The sequence below is a fragment of the Pollicipes pollicipes genome, unplaced genomic scaffold, assembly GCF_011947565.3.
Source record: "Pollicipes pollicipes isolate AB1234 unplaced genomic scaffold, Ppol_2.1 Scaffold_6138;HRSCAF=7277_pilon_pilon_pilon, whole genome shotgun sequence".
NCBI classification, from domain to species: Eukaryota; Metazoa; Arthropoda; class Thecostraca; order Pollicipedomorpha; family Pollicipedidae; genus Pollicipes; species Pollicipes pollicipes.
This window is the reverse complement of record NW_023596818.1, coordinates 21,154,774-21,173,444: the sequence shown is the minus strand read 5'-3', so window position 1 is coordinate 21,173,444 and position 18,671 is coordinate 21,154,774. Positions and strand designations below refer to the sequence as shown.

General features: G+C 55.8%; 1 protein-coding gene across 1 annotated transcript; it reads right to left on the bottom strand.

Moving 5' to 3' along the window:
• Window positions 1–251: 251 nt before the first annotated feature.
• Window positions 252–17,320, bottom strand: LOC119105441 (heat shock factor protein; the record flags this gene model as incomplete). Its single annotated transcript, XM_037228904.1, has 8 exons — window positions 17,237–17,320; window positions 15,718–15,879; window positions 15,272–15,380; window positions 14,594–14,718; window positions 8,479–8,682; window positions 6,359–6,538; window positions 3,021–3,142; window positions 252–351 (listed from the first exon to the last, which is right to left on the bottom strand). Coding segments are annotated over exons 2-8 (954 nt in total), but the record flags the coding sequence as incomplete, so codon positions are not given.
• Window positions 17,321–18,671: the final 1,351 nt, after the last annotated feature.

Below are 18,671 nucleotides of genomic sequence, written 5' to 3'. Positions count from 1 at the left end.
CTGCTGCTGCTGCTGTTGCTGTTGTGTTGTTGTTGCTGCTGCTGCTGCTGCTGCTGCTGCTGCTGCTGCTGCTGCTGCTGCTGCTGCTGCTGCTGCTGCTGCTGCTGCTGCTGTTGCTGGTGCTGCTGGTGCTGCTGCTGAGTATGCTGCTGCTGGACCTGTTGCAGCTGCTGCTGCTGCTGCTGGTGCTGCAGAGTCGTCTGCTGCTTCTGCTGCTGCTGTGTCTGTTTGGGGGGTTTCTGCGGCTGCTGCTGTTGCTGCTGCAGCGCCGCTGGGTCGGCCACTTTGCTGGGGCCCGGGCTGGCGGCCAGCTGCTCGGCCACCGGCGACCAGTCGACGGTGGACGGCCGCCTGCCGCGCAAAACACGGACACACACAGCCGTCAGTACAGACGTCAGTCAGCACATACACACGCACACACGCACAAACGCACGCGCACGCACACACGCACAAACGCACGCGCACGCACACACGCACAAACGTACGCGCACGCACACACACGCAGGCACGGACCGGCCGGTGCGGACACAGACCTCAGGGTCAGTAGACCAGCACGGATACATGTCACCACCAGCAGCCGGTGATCCGCAGGGCATGCATCACCGCATGTGTCATTGGGGCTCTACGACGCACTCAGCTGCCGAGGCTACACGGCGTCGCCTGCCTCTCACCCTGGCAGAAGGGGCTGGCACCGCGGAGAATCGAACCCCGTGCTTCTCGTATCCCAGACGCGCTACAGAGCCGTGAGGGAGCCTGCAGTCAGGTACACCGAACAAACCACAGCTGGAAGCTGGGCTCCGTCCCAGCACCGGACACTGGATCATCGACACCGGCCAGGCTCCTGCCACACGCTCTGTGGCACTCTGTGTAGGCCCGGCTGGCGCGGGAGGGGGGGGGGGGGGGGGAGGGGAGCGAGGCGGCATGCGCCCAGCCGGCGGCCAGCCAGGCTCCTGCCCCACGCTCTCTGACACTCCGTCTAGGCCCGGCTGGCGCGGGGGGAGGGGGGCGAGGCCGTACCCGCCCAGCCGGCGGCCAGCCAGGCTCGCCGCCGGCGGACCCGTGGCGCGCTGTCCCGGACGGTCCCACCGGCGCGACCACCTTTATCGCGCCCGCTCAGCCGCCAGCTGGCTGATCACCTGCACTGTGACTGGCATCGCGGGCCTGATCGCTCACACGACGGACAATCGCCTGCTAGATCGAGGGCATCAACTGGAGCACTTGCCAGTCCAAGTTTGCCTGCGCGGTGGCAACTACTCAGGAGCAGCAGCCATTCTACTGGCCAAGGGGATACCATGCCCTTTTATCGAGCACAGCGCGGTCAGTCAGGCGGCATGCGCACCAGTGGTGGTGACAGACAGCTGGAGGACCGCTGGCCGGGGCCTCACAGTGAGCCGGGCCCGAGTCCAGCTCGCACCAGTGGTGGTGACAGACAGCTGGAGGACCGCTGGCCGACCTGTCATGTTGCACCAGAGTGGAGACCCAGCCTGCACCAGTGACAGCGGCAAGCGGCGGTTTGAGAGCGCTACCGCTGGCAGCATCCCGTCGCAACCCGTGCCGCAGCGCGCCAGCGAGCAGGCGGCCGCGGGAGCCGAGCCCACGCGGCCCGCCGGCGCCAAATCCTCACCTTCCTCACGCAAACGCATCGCCCCAGTGCGCGATCACCCCGGAGCCTTCAACAGCCGCTTTGATCACCCTGCGTCACCACCACGCCCAAACCTCCACCTACGCATGCTCGCCCCGTCGACGCACGACGCCGCCGGCGGGAATCACGCGCGGTGGCCGCCATGCCAGACAAGCGCGCCCACGCCGCCGCCCTCGCGCCGGATCGCTGCCCGCGAACCGAGAACTGAATGGTCCCAATACGCCACGCAATTACGAGCCGCAGCTCCTGACGCACACAGCGACCTCCAGCACCATGTCCGCCGGGCGAGGGCGGAGGGGAGGGACTGTGACGCAAACGCAGCCGACTCATTGGGAAGCGGCGCGGTCCCGGCGCAGGCACGCGACCTACTCAATACTGCCGCCAATCGGGCGGAGAGAGCCGCCGCGGGTCAGAGTAGCAGTGCTGCGGTTGACACGGCTACGCCCTCGCCCGGACAGGTGCGCGGTGAACACTCGTGGTGGGAGGTGCGCTCAGTGCGGGTCACGTCCCAGCCTGCCCGACGCCGGCCGGCCGGGCCGACCTGCGACTGATCACAGTATGACGTCGCAGGTCCGATGAGATGCGTGCTTCCTGACGGCTGCACACGGTGGCTGGCTCGTTTCCACGGTAGTATCACATCCAAAATGCCGCCCCAGCTATACCAGCTACACCAGCGTTCCGTCCTTCCGGCGATGGTGATGTCAGACATGGAAGCGCGCTAGTTTTTACTGCACTAGTCCAGGGAAGCTAAAAGTGAACCAAAACCGGCCGCTTTCGCGGAAGCTTGCTGAGCCCAGCCTTCTCGGAACCAATGTGGTAATTTGGCCATCGGTGAGCAGACATGGCTTACACGGACCCCGCCTTGACTAAGCGTCGTATAGCCAGTCTGTGTAAAAGACCATGCGAATGTTCCAGCAAGGACGAGACGTGCAGCGCCGGCCTGCGACTGTCGGGCTGCGCACGCCCCAATCCGACCGCTCGGCGTCCACTCTGTGCTCATATCTCGGGAATCAATACTCTCTCCCCTGCTCGTCATGACCAGGGCTTCGTCAGCGCGACTGCACTGATCAGCGTAATCAGTCGCCGCCCTCTGCTACCGACACGGGAGAAGCGACGCTCCTCTGCTTCAGCCCGCTTTGGAGACACTCGCACCGTGGGCGTTGTATGACTGCGCAGGCGAGGCGCCCAAAAGTGCCAACTACCACGAAACACTCGCGCCATCTGGTGCTCAGCATATCACGCTGGGAAACTGGCTTCCGCTCAAATCAGCCGCCGCCAGGTCAGGCCAGGTCAGACCGCACAACCGGCCGGGTCAGGCGGCTGGCACGCGAACCCTATCGGCGCCAGCGGGGCCGCGCGGCGACCGGAGGCTACTTACTCGGGGGAGGCCATGAAGTCCATGGGCAGCTGTGAGGACGCCACCACCACGTCGTCGGACGGCGAGAACACCTGGTCCGTGACCTCGTGGATGACCGGGCCGCCCGGCGAGTTGGCCGTCGACTGCGGGACACACGTGACGTCATGAGACCCGACACCAGTGCGGCGCTCAGCGGCGGGTCACGCCCGGATCGGTGGCCGCCACATGGCCGGCAGACGCCGGTGCATACGGGAACACAGCAGGGGCGTGACCCAGGGAGGCAATTAACGGTGCTACACTAAACGCCCTAGTGCGCACCCTCCCACGCGCGGTGCCGCGCGCCAAATCAAGGCTTTGCTGCCATAATTGTAATGCACTTAAACCGCCCAATCAGGCTGCGTATTTCTGCAACAGTACGCTCTCAGCACTAGGTCATCTCCACATTCAGCTGTAATGGAACATGCATTTTGCGAAAAAGCTGAAGCACACGGCTCAGAAACATGCTCGGAAGCATGCCGCAGTCTCGGCCCCCATGCGTCACAGACATGATAACAAACAACACTATCTACGCGGGGGAGCTTTCGGACTACCGCTCTGGAAACAGTCTGGGCCCGGGTGTGCCTGTGCAGGCTACCATGAGCAGCCGCGCTCAATCCCTCCGTCGGCCGGAAGTCGGGCCCCCAGAGGCAGCCGTCATAATTGTACCAGAATAGCGACGAATTTGCGGATGCACCAAGTAGTGCAACGTCATGCAAACAAGCGCAGATCACGAATCCGACCGTTTCCGATGTATTTAACACCGTTTCCGGTGTTTCCGGATCACGAATCCGACCGGTGTATTTAAGGACTGGTGTGAGATGTCGGCCATCAGAGCAGATAAAAAGGTGTAACCAGCTGCGCGATACAAGTCAATGAACCAGCAAAAAATAACTGCGCGACCTCAACACAGTTCTATGCACAGACCAGCCAGAAGTAGACCAAGAAGCCGTCAATGTCATCCCTTACGAGGCAGATTTAAAATACAACGCACTGTGGCCTAAGCCGATACGGGCGGGGACGTGGCAACTGACTGGGTGCAGAGCCCGGTGAATTTCCGTCAGAACTAGTCGCACTTTTCAAAAACTTCATCTGCGCTTTTTCAAAACTTCATCAAAAAGCCCATCTGCGGGGGTTCCCAAAAACGATGGGTGTCGCGTCACCTTTAGGTGCCATCTGCATGGTGATAGCATCTCTTCATCGCATTGCCCGTCCCACGCCACGGTCGGCGTCCCACTGGCGAGAACGCCGTTAGTCCGAGCTAAACATCTACTAAACAGACTCAACACGACTGCTCCGATTCGTCTGTAGATCGCGGCTGTTTCCCAGCTTCCCGTCAGCCCAAGACGTGTCCCCTCCCCGCTCGTCGCCCGCGCCCCGACCGGCGGCCGCCTCGGGAGCGCGTGACCCCGCCGACGGTCGGAGGCGCGGCACCGCCCGGCCCCAGCCCCAACAGACAGTCCCGGGCTGCACGGCCGGCCGTCGGGGGCCACCGAGACGGGGACGGCGGGTGGCCGGACAGCCAGCCGCCGCCTGGCCTCTCGTGCCAGGCTTCAACCGCCAGCGGACCGGTAACGGCGGCTACAAGTGACACTCCCCCTCCTCGCTTCCTCCGCGGCCACACGCAAGTGGCCCGGCGACGGCATTACATAAAACGTCCGGCCGTGCCAGTGCGCCGCCGCAGTGCCTTGGCGGGATGGCGTCGGGTGCTGACCGATCCCAGGACCGCGTAACAAAGACCGTCCCGCCCGAACTCGACTCGGCGACCTGGCGGCCCCCTCAAGCAGTCCAACACGGCACAGAGGCACGCTCCAAGGCCGGTCAAATCAGCCCCAACGAGGCGTATCTGCAGTAAAAAACTCGATGTCTGCAAGAAAAAGAAACGGCTAGCCTCGGCCGAGCACGCCGGAATCGTCATGTGAAATATCACGTAACGTGAATGATGCCGCACTCCAGGCCGTGGCCCGAACCCTCATAAACGAAACTTGGACGCGAGTGGATGACGAAGCCCGCGGTCAATAACGTAGGGCACCAGCAGACATCGAGCTCTCCCGGCGCCACACACCGGGTGTCTTTGAGTGTCGTACGCGTGGCCAGTACGCAGACCACAATTTCCTCCCACTTTGCTTTGCTTAAACTCCCTACCCAACCATTTCAACTGTGTGAAACACTGGAGCACACCCTGCGCCTAACCCTGATGCCCTTGATCGCCCCGGGTCCAACTTCCGACCGCCGCCACACCGGTCCCCTGGTGAAAGCAGCGGGAGGTTGGGTCGCCACCGTTGGTCCCCCGCCCTCCCCGTCCCATTGAGGCGTTGGCTGCCCGGAGGCTGGCTGCGGCCCTGGACTGACCAATGCTGTCACACACGTGTCAGCTGTCCAGCGGGTGACAGCGATCCGGGGCTGCCCTCCCCCTTTCCCAGCCACAGACACATTTATTGGCTGTCCATACGGCGACAGCGGTCCGGGGCTGCCCTCCCCCTTCCCCAGCCGCAGACACACTTATTGGTTGTCCGTAGGGCGACAGCGATCCGGGGCTGCCCTCCCCCTCCCCCAGCCACAGACACACGTGTTGGCTCTCCTGACGGCGACAGCAGTCCCGGTTCAAAGTCGGAGTTTTAGTTTCGGAACCAGGGGTTTGTAAGAGCAGGACACAAATTTCAGAAAAAAGAGCTGCCTAAGTATGATTAGAAATGCGTCGGCCGGCAATGAGCGTAAAGTTTCACTTATAATTCTACAACGTGCGATGTTGAGAACAAGCCCAAATTGTTGACATGCATACCATGACATAAGATGGCATACACGGCATAAGGAAACTCGTTGTGCCGAAGGGACCGACCTGCAGTCCAGGATATTTGTGATCGTTCGCAGCGCACATGTAACACAAAATTTATCCAATAGAGGTATTCGTAGGTGTGAAATTCAGATCTTGATCAACCTCAATCCAAGCTTTGCAGCCATCACATCTTTATTCAGGGACAGGGAGAATGTGCATCCACCTGAACAGAATACGTTTCCAGAACAAGCTCCTCAAAGTGCTGTAACTTTGGAAAGTACCCCACATTTTGAACTTTCTGCCAGACCCTAACTCCATCCCACCCTGCCCACTGACCCGTCCGCTGAGGTGGGCGTTCAAGACGTCCAGACCCCATCCGCCCACTGACCCGTCTGCTGAGGTGGGTGCTCGAGACGTCCAGACCCCATCCGCCCACTGACCCGTCTGCTGAGGTGGGCGCTCGAGACGTCCAGACCCCATCCGTCCACTGACCCGTCTGCTATCGAGGTGGGCACTCGAGACGTCCGGACCCCATCCGCCCACTGACCCGTCTGCTATCGAGGTGGGCACTCGAGTCGTCGAGCGAGAAGGTGCGGCTGAGCCGCGGCGTCTTGGCGCTCGGCTCGCCCTGCAGCGTGTCCTCCAGCATCGGCAGCTGCTTGCGCTTGAGGCCCATGCCGGCCGAGCCGCGGCCCGGCTGCACGAACGACACCAGGAACTGGATCAGCTGCGGGCGGAGCGGGGCGGCGTCAGCACGGGCTCAGGGCCGCACCGCCAGCGAGACGTGAGACGTGGGGCCGGCGTGTGGCGCGGGGGGAGGCTGAAGCAGGGTGCCTCACGGAGGACCTGACGCCGAGGCCCAGCGCGGGGGGAGGCTGAAGCAGGGTGCCTCACGGAGGACTTGGCGCCGAGGCCCAGCGTGGGGAGGGGGGGGGGGGGGGCGGGGCGAAGCTTGGTGCCCTACGGAGAACCTGACGCCGGGACCCAGCGCGAGCGGGGGAGGGGGGAGGGGGGAGGGGGTGGGGGGGGTGGCGGAGCAGGGTGCCTCATGGAGGACCTGTTGCCGAGGCCCAGCGCAAGCGGGGGAGGGGGGGGGGGGAGTGGCGGAGCAGGGTGCCTCATGGAGGACCTGACGCCGAGGCCCAGCGCGGGGGGAGGCGGAGCAGGGTGCTTCATGGAGGACCTGGTGCCGGGACCCAGCGCGGGGGGGGGGAGGGGGCATGTCATGAAGCGGAGACTCGCCGCCGGCCGCGGCCTGTGTATGTCCTGTCCCCAACTCGGAAACATGGGGCGTGCCAGCCTAGAACCACAACACATCAATACCGGGGACGCAATGGACATCCCCACAGACTTACAGAACGCATTAACATTCAGGCGTATGGCGGCCGCTGTCAAGACTAGAAACGCACAGCGAGACGGGACGGTCACCTGTCAAAAGCCAAAGCCAAAAGGATTCAGATGACAGCTATGATTACCTCGCTAAATCGACTTTGAACAGATTTCAGTTTCTTTATCGGTCCATCATCACCATACATCCGGCTCAGGTCACGTGACATTACGCAGCCGAAGCGTACGTCGTTTCATGTTGACTGTGCCAGCCCGGAGGTAGATGCGTCGAACAGGCACAAAAAACCGCTGGCAGCTGCTGACGGGCAAGCCATACACTGAGCTCCCGCATTGGGTTTGGTCAGCCGCGGCTGAAACATCGCCAGTACCGACAGCTGAGGAGATTGCCAGCGCCCGGCCGTTGGCGCCGGCGGCAAGACCTTGTAGCGGCCGGGCCGCGCCGACGTGTGGCCGCGCGCCGCAGACGAGCCGGCGACGGCCGTGACGCGACTGACTGTGCTCCGACCAGCGCACGTCGCCGACCGAAACCGAAACGCCGACCGGTGGCCGAAACACCTGACCAGCGGCCGCGCCGGCGTGCGGCCGCGCGCCGCAGACGGGCCGGCGACGGTCGTGACATGACCGATTGCGATCCGACCAGCGCCCGTCGCCGATCGGGCCGGCGGCCGAGACGCCTAACCAGCGGCCGCACGCACTGCAGTCGCCGCGGTGCCGCGGGGTCCCAGACTCGCCGCGCCCTACTGACTGGTCAGCGCAGGTGCGCGCTCGCTCGAGTCCCAGGCGAGCGGCGGGCAATAAGACGCGACCTAGCCCGCGTGGTGGTGGCGGTACCCTGGCCGGAACGCGATACCAGTCAGCAACAGTTTGGCTCCGGACGCCGTCCAACACCATCACGGCCGTTCATCTGCGGGGCCGCTGGCCGCTTCAGCTGCGCGGGCCGAGGTCAGGCCCGCCGGCCGTCCGAGCCGTCAACAGCACCAGGCCACGCCGGCACCTGAAGCTCTGCCACGCCCCGGGGACCGTGGCGGGCCCGACCGCCCCTGTCCCTGCTACCAGACGCGGGGCCGACCGCGCCGAAGCGAGGTGTCCCCACCTACAACAGTCTGGCCCTCGTTACGACGGCGAGCTCCGGGTCACGAGACGGGTCACTCGGCAGGTCGCGCAGCTGCTCAGACTGCGTGTGACAGGGGCGAGCTCGCGACTCATGCCGGCCGCAGTGTCGCTACTGCCGCTGGCTGTACGGATGAGCCTCTCCCCCCCCCCCCCCCCCCCCAGCACCGCCTAGCCGGGCGATGCGCCCGCTCCAGTCCGCCTCATTACCTTGTTGACGATCTGCTGTTGTTTGGCGTGCTTCTGGCGCAATACGAGCACCTCGCGCCACAGCGACTCGTTCTCGCGCTTCATCTTGTTCAGGTGGCTGTCCAAAGAGTCCTGCTTGCCCTTCATCGTCTTCACCTCTCCGTACAGCCGCGACAGCAGCTCGGTGCTGTTCGTCGCCAGCTTGCCGTCCTTGTGCAGTGGGATCTGCTCGGCACAGTCCACCGGGCGAGCATGATGACGACACGCGTTAATCACATCACGTCATCATTATAGTCAAGCCTACCGGTACGCCAGGGGAGCAACAGCGATACATTTCAGAGCAGAACCCAATTCACTTCAAGACGGTGGCTGCAGGCTTCCGAGCACGACGGCGGCGAGGCCATTTTGCGCAACACATATTAGGGCTGCATTCATTGGTATTCAGACTCATACCGTGGTGGCTTTGTGAGGGTTCTATCCGACATATATTGCCCGCCGCACCATGGCCATGTGAAGATGTCGGGTGCAGAGGAAAGATGGGAGGGACTAGTAACAGAAAAAACACTCCATGTCGTGACGAGGCGTATTTGTGAATCGCGGAACCAAGATTGTAGACACGTCTCATTGATTACTGTGCTGCATTAAATACCAAGATCGTAGAGATGCCTCATTGATTACTGTGCTGTATTGAATGTGGTTGACTATTTGTATTCAGCCATCACAATTTGTGGTCGCGCAAACGACTACGTTGGATTGTTTGGAGCACCCAGCCCCTGTGCAGCTTAGCAGTTTAACAGGGAAGACTGCCGCCTGCGTAAGGACAATGGTGCCCTGTGCTAGAAATGTCGCCTTCAGAAGACATTCGAACGATTTCAAATATTCGAATAATCACTCCAGCATTCAAGCATTCTCCGGATCCGAGTAATCAATCGATTATTCGAAAATTTCACATACAGAGGCTCCGTTTCAGCTTGGGCTGCCCACGGACGGCGTGGCCAGTCGACAGAGACAGATGGTCGTGCGGCTCCTCCCCCTTCCCACCGCCCCCCCCCCCCCCCCCCCCACGGGCACAGCCCGCCCACCGGCCCTGAGCCGACCCCAGCCGCTACCAGAGGGCCGAGCGCTGAAGGAGCCGGTCGGCGCGCCAAGGACCGAGCACACTGTGGAACAGGCGGGACGCGAGGCCCGCAGGACCGAGCACACTGTGGAACAGGCGAGACGCGAGGCCCGCAGCACGAGGCCGGGCCCCGAAGCACTCAGCGCCTCATGGCGCCGGGCTACGTGGAAAACAGCGCGCCGTGGAGGCACGGAGTTCGTGCGAAAACTTGAGATCTCTGTTTGCAGGAAGTGCCGCTAAATCGATCCAGGCCAACGCATTGAATGCACCTGCTCTCACGCTGGTTGATGGGGGCAGCGAAAAAACTGGTGCGCTCGATACCCGGACAGGGTCGGCGCATTGGTCAGCGAGCGAATGGATCGCTATCAAGCGAATAGAGCGGAGGGAACGGCTCCGTTGCCAGACGGCCGATTCCCTGTCGTCTCTCTGGGATTTTTAAGACACTTTAAGAGAGTGATCTACATTTGTATGGGGTTTTCACTGAGGTGACCCCTTTGAAGATCATCCAGTGCAGTTTACCCACATGTCCCTTTTAAGGCTTAACCCTTCTTGTTTCTGAGCTTGACGGCCGCAAACTTGGGCATATTCTTCGTGCAGACTATTCAAAGACACCTGAACATTCATGACGCCATATAAACGCCGCGCGAATACTGCCACCTCATTGGCCATGTAGTGTTCAAGACCACGAGCAGATATGATCGCCGAATTATTTGCGTCTGGTGTGTCAGCACAGTGCGTGGCATCAGCGGTCACCAACTAGCCTTCTAACCTCGTGATATGTAGAGTGCAGCACTTATCACATTTTGTGCTTTATAATACAGGAATTTGGGCCCTGTTACGAGTTGTGATGACATTATTTATCATAACTCGTATCAGTGTTCCGAGTAATAACCATAAAACAAAATACAAGTTATTCATTATAACTCGTATTTTCGAAGGCAGATGAAAAATATTAGACTGGGAATCGAATAACTTACGCACCACAACCGGGAGTGTGAATACATGTTAAAGACATAAAATCACAGACAAGGATACAAGAACGCCACGATAATGGGCGAATACATGTGCACATAACGATATTGGGGCTACGCAAGCATGCACAAACACGCGCGTCATCTCTCGGCAGGTCAAAGCATTACAAGTGAGTCAGCCTGTCCGCTACATTAATAATTCTGGCAGGGCACCTGGCGTCAACTCCGACGTCATGCAAATGTTCCATGCCGTAATAAAACGATGACGTATTGAGGGCATCGTTTACACAGTTTTAAAGTTTGGTTGTTTAGGGCAGTCGTTTGCACTTGGAAGCATACAAATAGATACAAGTGAGTTTAATTCATCAGAGCTGGTGCTTGTCTCAATGTCTCCAAATGTTAAACATTCCCTTTAACCGTAAAACGTAACCTTAATTCAACGGTACACAGAAGCCTTCAAACAGCACCGTCAAAATAATCGAAATCTCACAAAGCAAACAAAAACACATTTGCAAACGTCCCGGCAATATGTCTTCGCTCGATTTTATTTACGTTATGTTCAGCAACGCAAGCCGGTATGGACACCATTTGTCCACCTGCCAGCGAAGCTTCAGTCGCACCCGCTGCTGGAAGTGTAAGGGCTGCTACGTTAAGCGTACAATGCGCACGTTACAAATCACAGCCCACCAAAAGATTGCCCCCTTCGCGTTTAGAGCGGGACTGGACCAACCACCAGCAAAAAAACTTCCAGTTTAGCATGTGTAAGGTTGCGAAATCGTTCCGTGCTTCCCAGTTCTCATGACACTTCTCACTTTGACATCATTTTTGGGGTCACGATGTACTAATTCTTCCAAGTGCCGAATATAGCACGTACCAGGTGAGAAACGAGCCTCCCCTGATGACGCCGCAACTATGGCGGCGTTCTAGTCAGACCTTTAGGGCCAGAGGCCAGGTGCCAAACGTCAATATTTCACTTGTTCGGCATTGTGGCGTTTGAAAAGCTAATTTTGAAGCAAACTTAGGCTTATTTTGTTAAGTATAAAGTTCGAACCCCTTTTGTTGGCGCCTGATCTTCTACAGGGAACCGGGCCGGGCTGTGCGACAGCTACCTGCACACCGTGTCCGTCCGCCGTCCGCAGGAATCAGAACCCAAGCCTGCTTTTGTCGGCTGGTACATTAGCGCCCACACAGGCCGCCCGGAAATAAAGAGCGTGCCCTTCCCCCCCCCCCCCCCCCCGTCTCCCTTTCCCCACCCAGCGGCGCCCACAGCGCATTCCGGGATTGCGGACGTCGACTTCTAAAAAAAGAAAACGGATAAGCACTACTGCGTGTGTGCATCAGGGTCATTTGTCGCGAGGGCATCACGCAACAAAAAGAAGGGAACAGAACAAATATATCCGGTACTAGCTTTCTGGAAGAACGGCGTGCTTTGAAACCTTTAGAATGAGTACTACGCTCTAGTTACAAATGACATTTGGAGAGTCAGATTTCAAGGCTGCACAATCGTTAGCTTCGTCTTAGTAAGCAGTTCGTAGGCTACATACAACAGGATACCTCAAACGTTGCTTCCGGATATGTTATTTCCCTGCTTTTGTTTACCTCATCAGCTTCGACGCAAGATAACATGGCATGTGCCAGCACAATGACAGCTTTTATCTGATGAACGCGATCCCCATGCTCCATCGATTTACGATTACCTCTTGAAGCAGATATCGTGGTGCCCTTCAGACAACTCAAACAACCACTTACCAGCGCGCACGGACAGGCAAAGCGGGGTGGGGGGTTATTGCCCATATCCGTCGAAGTTGCACACGATTCACCTCATGTTGCGCAAGAAAACTGGCTTGCAGATGAAGCTCCTCGCATGGCTCTCACGCACCCGTTGTTGACCCCCTCACCTACCCCACCCTCACTCCCGTCTCCCACCGGACATCCCGATGGCCAGAGGTCGGTTCGACCAACAAATCCCACGAATGTTGTCGAATGCTGCCGGAAACAACCCACAAATCGGCCACAGAACGCGACAGGTCTTTTCATACATTTTCAAGCCTTCAGCACCAGCGCACCAAAGCACTTGTCTACACATTATTTGCCGACTGTCTGTCTGTCGCTGCGCCACTTTTGCGCGAATGTCAGGCCCCAACAGCGCGGTCGATTTTCAGGAGGAACACGCCGTTCGAACGCTGGCCGGCAGGCGTGGTCAGTGCAGAGCCGATCATTGGCTGCGATGTACCCCCAGGCTGGCGCGTGGCAGACACTATACAGTCCACTTTTAGGCACGCAGTGATGTCATTGTAATACACGGGAGGGGGGGGGGGGGGGAGCTGGTCAGCAGTCGAACATCCCAAAAGAAAGTAATTCATAGAGTAGCTCGAGCCGCTATACAGCTGGCACCGCGATTTATCCCGATACCAATTTGGGTGAAGTGTGTTAATTCACGCTAATAGTTCTCGTACATGAAATGCAACACGACAAAGCAAGGACGATCACAGGAATCAAATTTTGCAGATAATTCCGTCCGCCACTCGCGGCGCCATCCGAAGTGTCAGAAGAGAGGATCTTTGACCAGCTCTGTGAGCTGACGGAAAGGCAACTTGCATTATAACCAAACTTTTGCGGTGCCGAAGCTGATTGCGGTAGTGGTAAATCAATCAGACGACTGCGGTAGAGACAACATTGCTGGCTTGGAATTCCTATATGCAAAATAAGCCTGAGCAATGGCCAACTGAGGACTGAGCGAAGACCACGCTTTACATTTAACGCCGCGTATTTGCGCTCCGATGTATACTGTTGGCCGATGTATCCGATGTATACTCCGAGTATCCCATGTATACTCCGTGCTATACTGTTGGCCCACCGTTTTCACCACACATTCGGGTCTTAGCAGACCACACTGAAAGGCTGCCTGACTCCCAAGACGTTCTGTGGCCGCTCAGCAATCGCCTCAGTAATTTGGACATGCTCACAGTATGTGGTGAGCCATAGTGTTCGTTTTTGTCGCCGTAAGCTCGGTGGATGAAGCACGATTTTCCCTGCTGTTCAGTGAAATTATGTGCTCGAAGTTCTTATGAACAGCCAGAATAGTTTTGGTAAGTACCTCCAATACACCATGGGCGTGGCTTGCAAGCAGTCATACTTTGAGCTTATTCCGAACAGGCCTGAAGCAAACGACAGAGGGTCCATTGCCAAACATTGGCTCAATTACAATAATGGCGTTCATGTATCATCCCTCCGAGCATCACCATGGCAACGGAAAAAAATCCTCAGAAAGCAACGATAAGTAACATTGATCAGACAGACGCAGCGTAGATAGCGACGACCATTTGCTGAAGACCAATTGCATCGAACCCATCAGCAGCGTTACCTTAAACGTAGCGTTGCTTCAGACAACGATGACATCGCCATCCAACCCGGATTCCGTTAAACCGTTACAAAACGCAAAATGAATGCTGATCTATATGATCATTTCATGTTGAAGAGTGCACGCTTCGGCTCCCTTTCGTAACCCCGAATATGTTCATCAAAGCCCCAAAAGCAAACACTGTTCGTTCGAACACTTCTGTGTGTCGCACATATGCCGTGTCGTTTACTGGGTGAGCCTGGTGGTGGATGAGTAAGTACGCATTTTTATCCGATTATGTAACTTTCTAATGGTCTACGTGATGCTGGGCCTTGAACAGCCATGTCGCCTGTGAAGCTTAGAGGAGAAACACAATGCAACATAAACTATTGTCCGCCAAAAACGTCCTCAAAACTCACACTGCTATCTTGACATCAATGCCAGGGGGAGGTCGGTTTATAGCGCAGCGAGTCGATCCGGTAGCTCTCGGGTGACTGCTTTGCTCGCAATTGGCAGGTGGCAGGTGGTGATCCCGATAAACTGCTGCGTCCCGCGCCTAACGACGGGCAAACAGGTATGGCACACACACGCCCCGACCCCCACCACAAGCACAGCCTACGCGGCCTGCCCCCACCACCCCCACTCCCCGTGCGGGCGTCACCCGATGTACGGACGGCGGCTGGCTCTCCAGCAGCGGCGGCGGCCTACCTTCCGCTTGATGTTGTCCAGGCCCCACGGCTCGTCCTTGACGAAGTCGGAGTGTGCGAAGATCATCTCGTCGGACTCGTTACGCAGCGAGCCAGCCGTCGGAGACAGCACCTTCCTGAAGCCGTCTGCCGGTGACGTCACGGTGACGTCACAGGAGGCCACGGTCGCTACCGGCCACCCACGGCGAGGGCCGCGATGAACGCCCCGCCCCCTCCCCCACTGTGTGTGCAGTCCCGGCACCCGCGCCAGGACTTTCCAGACTGCAGCCAGATGCCCTTCATGGTTCTAGTGGCACTTGGATGCATGCTTTGGTATTATAGCTCCCAGACACCCAAAACAAACACATGCTTCATTGAATGCAGCAAATATTTTCATTTACACAGCATCCATCATAATTTGGACCAATTCCCAGATGTCACATACCCTTGCACAGTTTGTGTCATTCTGCATTACTAGTGAGAAAACTACAGTAGCATGTCATACCCAAGCTTAATAGCAGCCTTCCATTTTGCATGGTTTCACATTCTGCATGCCAAAAGTCTATCTAATGATTTCAAAAGGCCATAGCAAACCTGACAGGGGCCAAAAAGTCCCAAAAGCCTAAGCCTTGCTTTAAGCAGTAACACACTAGTTCAGTACACACACTAATGGTGGAATAGCAATAAAGAAAATGCTTACACATGTTGAGCTGTCTCACAAAGCTTGCCATGTTGTTGTGCTTGTAATAGACAGGAAGGAGTTCCATTGAGAAAACAGACTGGTTTCGGATGTAGAAAGACTTCTGGTCCTGAAATATTATGGTCATTTGAGCACTGTTACAAAGGGCAAAGACATTTGAAAACAAAACAATTTTAAACAAGAATGCACCTGATTCTGGCTGCAGTCTAAGCTTATGATGTGCACAAGTGGTACACTTAGCTGCCTGAAGCATGTAAAATGTCAGATAGTAAAAAGTACCAGTCCAATCAGGGTTATCTACATGTAAATACATCAACCAAGTGTGGGCAATGTCAACAGATATATCATCAGAAGAGGAAACTTATCACAAACTGAATAAAGGTTGATATAATATTAAACTAACAATTATTTTCATACCAAACCAATGTCAAAACATGCAAACTCACCTCTGTCCATCCAATAACTGAATCAGTGCTTTCTTCATTCACCATAGCCCAAAGCTTGGCTAAGAATGCAGGAACTGAAGAGCTGATTGCTGAATGCATTGTCTTATCTTGCATTTTTTGCTCTGAATTGTTACTCAGTTTTTGGCTTTGTCTGTCTTTTTGCTGAAAGCATCAGGGATTACATAAGTACAACATTTGCATTACATCTTTTCAAAATAAATACTGTGTCAGCAGAGAACATTTCATTTCTAAATGACTAGTGGAGACCATTTTCATTTCCCATCATGGTTCTGCTGCCCAGACCACTCCACTTTTCTTTCTGATGATATCCATTAGCTGGATCTGGTGAATTTGGCATATTCACCTTATAAAATCCATCATCCACCACACACCAATGCAGTTCATGCATTCCAAGACTGGTTTTGGGAAGTGCTGAACCAGATTACACTAAGATATGAACACAAATTAAGCCCCTGTGTTGGGTTCGGCAAACAAGATATTTGTGTCATCTTGCTAATTTTCAGACAGCCATGTAGACCCATCAGCAGAATGAAGACAATGCAAATAGGTTCCAGCACATATAAATAAGAAATGTTTGGTATTTTGTGGCTCCTTGAAATAAAATTAGTTAGTCTTAGTGACATCCATACACTAAATGAAAACAAAAATTAAATGGCTTACTCAGCACTCTGACAAGATCACCCAGACTGCAAAAACTACACCTTGCCCCAACCATGTTGAAATATGGTTCTGTAAAACATGTCTTAACATGTCCCAGTGTTGCAACAAAAATTGCAGCACATGCACACCCTACATGTAAGAGCTCAGTCCAGTTCTCTGCATGTTTATCACTAAGTTCAGTACATAAACAGCAAATGTTTCTGTAAATTATATCCAGAGCTAATTTCATGCAAGAGTAGTTGTACAATTTGTTTTGAACCAAAGTTTTCCCACTCAGTCTAGCCTGACCTGAATTTGACATGTGAGTGCATCAGGTTCAGTGGACCAATCAGAGTTGGTGTCTGGCTGCAGACAATGTTTTGATGTCCGGAACATAATCAGGGGCACTGGATTGGGAAGCAACTACCAAATGAGGCTATTCATTTGTCTATTTCATGTGCAGCTTACAGGGGAGAGGGCTTCAGCCCCCCCCCCCCCCAACTGTAAGAAGAATAATAGGCAAATGCAGAATGGATCAATTTTATAGCATATTTTCCAAATGCCTACAACCATCTTTCCCTTGTCATTCCATGATTCTGACTTATCATCATCATTCTCAAATTTTGACTCGCCCCTATCGTCCTAGAATTCTGACCTACCCTGGTCGTCCTAGGACTTCAACCTACCGTGATCGCCCTAGGATTCCCGCCCATCCTGATCATCGGCGACTCTGACCTAGGAATTTCGCGATATACAATATGACAGGTGATGAAGACTCCCAACTAGTTTGGAGACCTCTAATCAACACCATGCTTGAATCTGAGCATTGGAAACATGCCATTTACAGGATACACCTCACCCTATTCACATCCACCCAACAGGCAGAAAATTACTTTACTGCCCTTTCCAACACGTCGGGCTCCTCGCGATGCTGCGCTGAGTGCCTGGGCCTGGTCACTCTCGCCGCGCTGCGTCACTTTACATGCACAGGGCCATCTGATATTCTACAGCCGTCCAAGTGCTCTACGCTGTTTGTTTGCAGCCAATCGGTGGACGAATTATTCTCCTTTGTATCAAAATTAGTTGCTAATTGGAAAGTTTGAACGTAAAAGCGGTGCACGTTGAAGAAGGAACAGACTCGGAGGTCCGCCCCCATCAACATCTTGAACAATTACCGAGCGCTTGCGCAAGACTATTCTGTTGCTAGGTCGCGGTGTGGCGCGATGCGTAGCGCGGCGCCTAGGGGAGGGTGCTATCCATAAATTTCGCCACGCATGGGGGAAAGGGGGCGGGGGGGTGTAAGAAAATGAAATCGCAAGGGGCTGGGGCGCACGGCTGGACTGCGTATAAGCGTGCAGATTATGTCACGATAAGAAACATTTCACAAGTACAAAGCGGCTTATCGTTGTCTTCCTCGCATGGCACGAAACACGTCCGTTTTGTGGCGCACCTGCGGATGTTTCAGGCTTTAACGAGGAACAAACGGCACTGGTCTGCCGAGTATGGGGACCTGCTAGCCGTTGGTACCACGGGTGTCGATTCGCATTCTTTGTGAGGGGCCTGGCCTCCAATATTTAGTTGCCCCCCCCCCCCCCGCCCCCAATGTTGGCTTGGCCCCCAGTGTTCCGCTAAAATACTACAAAAACCTCGGTAAAAGACGATTACAACACAAAGACCGTCTTTGATCTTTCCGCGTAGTGGCGTCTTGTACCACTCCCATAACAAAAAGTCATGGTTCAAGTGAAAGCTCCGGAATACGGAAATGAAAAGTCATTCATGGCTAGCTCCGTCCCCGTTCCCAACAGCCAAAACGCGTGCCGCCTCCCATGACCGCTATAGAAAAGCACCATCGGCGCCGTCAAGTGGTCTCTAAAGGGGCGCCTCCACGTGCTGATCAGAAGAGACGCGCGCGTCCAGTGCCTGCTCCCTGGATCCAGCCCTGCATGACTTCTATACTGCTTGAATTAAATACTCATGCCTGAGATATAACGCGTAATTTATGACAAATTTATTGCGTTAGATCAAAATTAAGTAGGCCAAATTCGGTGAAAAAAGGGGAGCAGCTTGTCGGACCTTCGGTTCGGCCCCTCCCAATAATTTACAGAAAATGGCACCCCTGGCTTCCACGGCAGTAAGGAATGAGTATGCCACCGCAATTCCCACCTATGGTTCATTCACCCGCCAGTTATCGCCACGGCGCCGGTTGGCTTGCTGAGCGCCATAGTACCGGTGACGCTCCAAGAAAAGGTTTCAAGTAGCCATGCGGCAGCAAAACCTTTTCGATTTCACAATAA